The sequence below is a fragment of the Cherax quadricarinatus genome, chromosome 37 (genome assembly GCF_038502225.1).
Source record: "Cherax quadricarinatus isolate ZL_2023a chromosome 37, ASM3850222v1, whole genome shotgun sequence".
Taxonomy (NCBI): Eukaryota; Metazoa; Arthropoda; class Malacostraca; order Decapoda; family Parastacidae; genus Cherax; species Cherax quadricarinatus.
The window spans coordinates 956218-963717 of NC_091328.1; the positions used below are offsets into that span (position 1 = coordinate 956218).

The following is a 7500-nucleotide window of genomic DNA, read 5'->3' on the forward strand; positions in this document are numbered from 1 at the left end:
ATACACTTCACATTCGGTGTTACACTTTATATGTAATGTCAGACAACTGTTGTGACGTCACTGATTCAGCAGGCCTAAATGCCACTTTCCCTTGTTATATATTATATTTTTCCTTTCTGCTTTTGCTTATTAATTATTTCACTCTCACTGTATGATGCCCCACAATTCACTTGTTATCCAATCTCTCGAAATTCTTGAACACCCGCTTCCACACTCACTTGAATCTTTGTATATTTGAATCTGTGTAGCAACAGAAGCCTACTATCCACTAACGGTTTGACACTTTGAAATATTAAAGATTTCAGGCTTCCTCTCGACTTTTTTTAACTAATAACTCTGGTTATCACTCGTAGGATTGTTCACTGACGTTGTCACTACCGCTGATTACTGCTAACAGTTGTTGCACGCCTTAAAAACCACTAAATCTCGGAGCCTTGTGACCCACGTCTGCTGACTGACTGTGTGTGTGTGTGTGTGTGTGTGTGTGTGTGTAAACACCCAGACCATTTCCTACAGAAGTAGGGTGACAAAAAAAAAAAGGGAAAAAACATTCATCATTATTCGCTCAATCACTGTTTTGCCAGAAGATTGCTTAAATAAGAGTTTAAATAACTGTCACTGTAGGTGTGATAAATACTGAGATTAATCTTACCTGGTAACTTGAGACGACACTGAGGTGTGTGACGTGTATCATGGTAACACTGAGTATTGTTGGTTACCACTTGCAGTGTCAGTGGTGAGGTGCGTAGTCTACACTCAGTGGGTTGCAGTGAGTTTACACTGAGTGAGATGCAGTGGGTCTACACTTAGTCGGTCTGCCCTCAGTGGATTGCAGTGGGTCTACATTCAGTGGGTCGCAGTGGGTCTGCACTCAGTGGTTCTGCACTCAGTGGGTTGCAGTGGGTCTGCACTCAGTGTGTTGCAGTGGGTCTGCACTCAGTGGGTTGCAGTGGGTCTGCACTCAGTGGGTTGCAGTGGGTCTGCACTCAGTGGGTTGCAGTGGGTCTGCACTCAGTGGGTTGCAGTGGGTCTGCACTCAGTGGGTTGCAGTGGGTCTGCACTCAGTGGGTTGCAGTGGGTCTGCACTCAGTGGGTTGCAGTGGGTCTGCACTCAGTGGGTTGCAGTGGGTCTGCACTCAGTGGGTTGCAGTGGGTCTGCACTCAGTGGGTTGCAGTGGGTCTGCACTCAGTGGGTTGCAGTGGGTCTGCACTCAGTGGGTTGCAGTGGGTCTGCACTCAGTGGGTTGCAGTGGGTCTGCACTCGGCGGATTACAGGTTAGCAGGTTTCCTCCGTCTTCTGTAAAAAGAGTGAAACATAGAGAAACACATGGAGGAACACATGGAGGAACACATGGAGGAACACGTGGAGGAACACATGGAGGAACAAATGGAAGAACACATGGAACACATGGAGGAGCACATGGAACACATGGAGGAGCACATGGAACACATGGAGGAACATATGGAACACATGGAACACGTGGAGGAACATATGGAACACATGGAACAAGTGGAGGAACACATAAACAAGTGGAGGAACACATTAAGCAAATATCCTAAATTTGCTTATAACTTATAAGACAAATTGTGTATATAATTTCCGGTGTAATTCTGTGAACCAGTTTAGGGCCTAATTCCTGAGCTTTTTGTATCCATATGCTCTTGCAGTACCATCCATAGGCCGGCTATAGGGTGCACAATAAACTAGCCAGTACCGTCCATAGGACGGCTATAGGTTGCACAATAAACTAACCAGTACCGTCCATAGGACGGCTATAGGTTGCACAATAAACTAACCAGTACCGTCCATAGGACGGCTATAGGTTGCACAATAAACTAACCAGTACCGTCCATAGGACGGCTATAGGTTGCACAATAAACTAACCAGTACCGTCCATAGGACGGCTATAGGTTGCACAATAAACTAACCAGTACCGTCCATAGGACGGCTATAGGTTGCACAATAAACTAACCAGTACCGTCCATAGGACGGCTATAGGTTGCACAATAAACTAACCAGTACCGTCCATAGGACGGCTATAGGTTGCACAATAAACTAACCAGTACCGTCCATAGGACGGCTATAGGTTGCACAATAAACTAACCAGTACCGTCCATAGGACGGCTATAGGTTGCACAATAAACTAACTCCTTCGGCGGTAAAATCTAAAAACAGTCTTTACAAGAATTAAACAATATGTGTATATTTATGTATTTATACAAGTGTGTGTGTGTGTGTGTGTGTGTGTGTGTGTGTGTGTGTGTACTTACCTAGTTGTGGTTTCAGGGGTCGAGTCATAGCTCCTAGCCCCGCGTCTTCACTGGTCGCTGCTGGGTCACTCTCCCTGAACCACGAGCTTTATCATACCTCTGCTTAAAGCTACGTATGGATCCTGCCTCCACTACATCGCTTCCCAAACTGTTCCACTTCCTGACTAATCTGTGACTGAAGAAATACTTCCTAACATCCCTGTGACTCATCTGTGTCTTCAACTTCCAACTGTGTCCCCTTGTTGCTGTGTCCCATCTCTGGAACATCCTGTCTTTGTCCACTTTGTCAATTCCTCTCAGTATTTTATATGTCGTTATCATGTCTCCCCTATCTCTCCTGTCCTCCAGTGTCGTCAGGTCGATTTCCCTTATCCTGGGACTAGTCTTGTTGCAAACCTTTGCACTTTCTCTAGTTTCTTTACGTGTGTGTGTGTGTGTTTGTAAAGCTAATAGTGGTTGCAGGGGTCGAGTCATAGCTCCTGGTCCCGCCTCTTCACTGGTCACTGGGGTGTGTTTGTGCCCATCTATACAACATTACGTTGAATTTAGAGTATCACTTACTAATGTTATGGCGGAGCTAGATGACGCTGAATCCACAACGATAGTGACGGTGATGACAGTGACGACGATAACAGTGACGATGATGACAGTGACGATAGCGACGGTGGTGATGATGACAATAGTGAAAGTGACGAGGAAGAGTCTGTGGCCCCTAGATATTTGAACTTTGAAGGTGAAATATTCCCTCACTGTGCACACCCCCCTCAACCCCACCATATAGTCACTATATCATCACCATACCACCACTACCACCTGTAGTGATGGTACAGTGTTAGCGATGACGTAGGTGATGTGATGGTGTAGGTGTTGGTGATGGTGCAGGTGGTGATGGTGTAGGTGTTGGTGATGGTGCAGGTGGTGATGGTGTAGGTGTTGGTGATGGTGCAGGTGGTGATGGTGTAGGTGTAGGTGATGGTGCAGGTGGTGATGGTGTAGGTGTTGGTGATGGTGCAGGTGGTGATGGTGTAGGTGTTGGTGATGGTGCAGGTGGTGATGGTGTAGGTGTTGGTGATGGTGCAGGTGGTGATGGTGTAGGTGTAGGTGATGGTGCAGGTGGTGATGGTGTAGGTGTTGGTGATGGTGCAGGTGGTGATGGTGTAGGTGTTGGTGATGGTGCAGGTGGTGATGGTGTAGGTGTAGGTGATGGTGCAGGTGGTGATGGTGTAGGTGTTGGTGATGGTGCAGGTGGTGATGGTGTAGGTGTTGGTGATGGTGCAGGTGGTGATGGTGTAGGTGTTGGTGATGGTGCAGGTGGTGATGGTGTAGGTGATGGTGCAGGTGGTGATGGTGTAGGTGGTGATGGTATATGTGGTGATGGTGTAAATGATGATGGTGTAGTTGGTGATGATGTAAGTGGTGATGGTGTAGGTGGTGTTGGTGATGGTGTAGGTGGTGTTGGTGATGGTGTAGGTGATGATGGTGTAGATGATGATGGTGTAGTTGGTGATGTTGTAGGTGGTGATGGTGTAGGTGGTGTTGGTGATGTTGTAGGTGGTGATGGTGTAGATGATGATGGTGTAGGTGGTGATGGTGTATATGGTGTAAGTGTTGTTGGTGATGTTGTTGATGTAGGTGGTGTTGGTGATGTTGTAGGTGTTGGTAACTGTGTAGAGGGTGTTGGTGATGGTGTAGGTAGTGTTGGTGATGGTGTGGGTGGTGATGGTGTTGAAGAAAGTCGGAAGTAAAGGTGGGGGGTAAGTGTGGGTGTGGGGGTGGGGGTGGGGGGAGGTGGCTGTGGGGATCTACTTCTTCAGCTCCTGCGCCCACACCTCCTGCGGCCACCCAGTACGCCCACGCTTGCACTCAGGGCTGGTGGTGGGCGTGGTGGTGGGCGTGGTAGTGGGCGGCGTCACTTGCTGCAATACAAAACAATCTTCTTACTTTCAACACCAGACAATTATTATTATTTACTTATTATCATTAATTATCATTTATTATTATTAATTATTATTATTACTATAATGTGTGTTGTACAGAGGTGGTGTACAAGCGTACACCTGCACAAGCTGTGTATTATACTCAGTATACAAACTGCACCAGCCATGTTAAGGATCACATTCACATATATATCTTAACATCAATGTTATGCTTATTATTAATTATTATTAAAGATTCGCCGGTATTCTCCCGGCCCGGGCCTTTTCCAAGTGGTGGCCCGGCCTTGGCTCCCTCTTTAGGGAGTGTCTGAGACCTAAATCTCCCATGGGAGGAGGCACAAGTACCTCCTCATCTTTGGGACCAACTGTCCCCAGGCCTAGCCACAAGCTAGGCCTCTCTGGTCTGTCATCCCCGCCCCAAGGGGGCACATGGGAATGACAGTCTTATGAGCTAAAGGCTCGGGCTCGGGCTCGGGCTCGGGCTCGGGCACCTACCCTACCCTACCCTAGAAGGGTTAGGCATGGTATCGATGAATGTTATGCTAATACTATATACACTAGTGAGAGACCATGAATGTCAGACTGAGTGCGTCTGTGACTCTGATATCTTAACAACTTTCTTATAGTATCTTCAATTTACTAAGATGTACTGATTATCAAGAACATTATTAAGAGTGAGAGAGAGAGACTAAGAGGGAGAGAGAGAGAGAGAGAGAGAGAGAGAGAGAGAGAGAGAGAGAGAGAGAGAGAGAGAGAGAGAGAGAGAGAGCAATCAGGTGGATTGATTTCGTATCCTTGAAAGGAATGTCAGAGAACCCAGGTGTCCAGATTTCCATTCCAGCACACACACACACACACACACACACACACACACACACACACACACACACACACACACACACACACGAGATTGGACGAGATTGGAGAAAGATAATACATAGTAGGTACACTTCAGTCTGGGTAGCACAAGGTAGTCATTGCAGTGATGTATAATCCACTACAGAACTGCAGGAGGCCAAGAGAGGAATATGAAGAGAGTAACAGAGCAATGGTGGACACACTGGCTGAGGTGGCAAGAAGAGTTCACTCGAGCAGAGCAAAGTTACTAGTTATGGGCGATTTCAATCACAGGGAGATTGACTGGGAAAACCTGGAGCCACACCGGGGTCCCGAAACATGGAGAGCCAAGATGATGGATGTGGTACTGGAAAACCTCATGCATCAACATGTTAAGGATACTACCAGAGAGAGAGGGGATGATGCACCAGCAAGACTGGACCCTGTGTTCTCCCTGAGCAGTTCAGACATTGAGGACATCACATATGAGAGGCCCCTAGGAGCTAGTGATCACGTGGTTCTGTGCTTTGAATACACAGTAGAGTTGCAAGTGGAGAGGGGTAACAGGAGTTGAATGGGAAAAGCCAGACTATAAACGAGGGGACTACATAGGTTTGAGGAACTTCCTGCAGGAGGTTCAGTGGGACAGAGAACTGGTAGGAAAGTCGGTAAATGAAATGATGGAATACGTAACGACGAAATGCAAGGAGGCAGAGGAAACGTTTGTTCCCAAGGGCAACAGAAATAATGGGACGACCAGAACGAGCCCTTGGTTTACCCGACGGTGTAAGGAGGCATAAACCAAGTGCAACAGAGAAAGGAAAAAGTACAGAAGGCGAAGAACACAGGAAAATAAGGAGATTAATCGAAGAGCCAGGAACGAGTATGCACAGGTAAGGAGGGAGGCCCAGCGACAGTATGAAAATAACATAGCATCGAAAGTCAAGTCTGACCCGAAACTGCTGTACAGCCACATCAGGAGGAAGACAACAGTCAAAGACCAGGTGATCAGGCTAAGGAAAGAAGGTGGGGAACTCACAAGAAATGATCACGAGGTATGTGAGGAGCTCAACATGAGATTTAAGGAAGTATTTACAGTAGAGACAGGAATGGCTCTGAGAAGACAGCACAGAGGGAAACACCAACAGGGAATATACCAACATGTGCTAGATGACATACAAACAACTGAGGAGGAGGTGCAGAAGCTGCTAAGTGACCTCGATACCTCAAAGGCGAGGGGTCCGGACAACATCTCCCCGTGGGTCCTTAGAGAAGGAGCAGAGATGCTGTGTGTGCCACTAACCACAATCTTCAATATATCCCTTGAAATTGCGCAACTACCTGGGGTATGGAAGACGGCAAATGTAGTCCCCATTTTTAAGAAAGGAGACAGAAACGAGGCACTAAACTACAGACCAGTGTCTCTGACGTGTATAGTATGCAAAGTCATGGAGAAGATTATCAGGAGGAGAGTGGTGGAACACCTGGAGCGAAATAAGATTATAAACAACAACAGCACGGATTCATGGAAGGCAAATCCTGTGTCACAGACAAGATAACAGAAGTTAGACACGAGAGAGAGAGAGGGGCGGGTTGATTGCATTTTCCTGGACAGCAGGAAGGCCTTCGACACAGTTCCTCACAGGAGATTAGTGCAGAAGCTGGAGGATCAGGCGTGTATAACAGGAAGGGCACTGCAATGGATCAGAGAATATGACAGGGAGGCAACAACGAGTCATGGTACGTGATGAGGTATCACAGTGGGCGCCTGTGACGAGCGGGGTCCAACAGGGGTCAGTCCTAGGACCAGTGCTATTTTTGATATATGTGAATGACATGATGGAAGGGATAGACTCTGAAGTGTCCCTGTTTGCAGATGATGGGAAGCTAATGAGAAGGATTAAATCGAATGAGGATCAGGCAGGACTACAAAGAGACCTGGAGAGGCTGGATATGTGGTCCAGCAACTGGCTTCTCAAATTCAACCCTGCCAAATGCAAAGTCATGAAGATTGGGGAAAGGCAGAGAAGACCGCAAACAGAGTATAGGCTAGGTGGACAAAGGCTGCAAACCTCACTCAAGGAGAAAGATCTTGGGGTGACCATAACACTGAACACGTCTCCGTAGGCACACATCGACCAGATAACTGCTGCAGCACATGGGCCCCTGGCAAACCTAAGAATAGCGTTCCGATACCTTAGTAAGGAATCGTTCAAGACACTGTACACCGTGTACGAGAGGCCCATACTGGAGTATGGGCCTAACGAAGGCAAGTGGGTGGGTGTGGGTGAATGTCTTACGAAGAAAGGTTAAGGGAAATCGGCCTGACGACACTGGAGGACAGGAGGGTCAGGGGACCCATGATAACAACATACAAAATAATGCGTGGAATAGACAATGTGGACAGAGACAGGATGCACCAGAGAGGAGACACAGAAACAAAGGGTCACAATTG

At 47.3% G+C, this 7500-nt stretch overlaps 1 protein-coding gene across 1 annotated transcript in view; it reads right to left on the reverse strand.

Moving 5' to 3' along the window:
• LOC128704067 (heart- and neural crest derivatives-expressed protein 1) overlaps positions 1-7500 on the reverse strand; it is a 53180-nt gene that overhangs the window by 18340 nt on the left and 27340 nt on the right. Inside the window, exons 2-3 of the mRNA XM_070091762.1 lie at positions 2833-4187; positions 653-1297 (exon numbers count right to left, since the gene is read on the reverse strand). Coding sequence (XP_069947863.1) covers positions 4074-4187 — 114 coding nt within the window. The 3' untranslated portion in view covers positions 653-1297; positions 2833-4073. The remainder of the gene's footprint in view (positions 1-652; positions 1298-2832; positions 4188-7500) is intronic.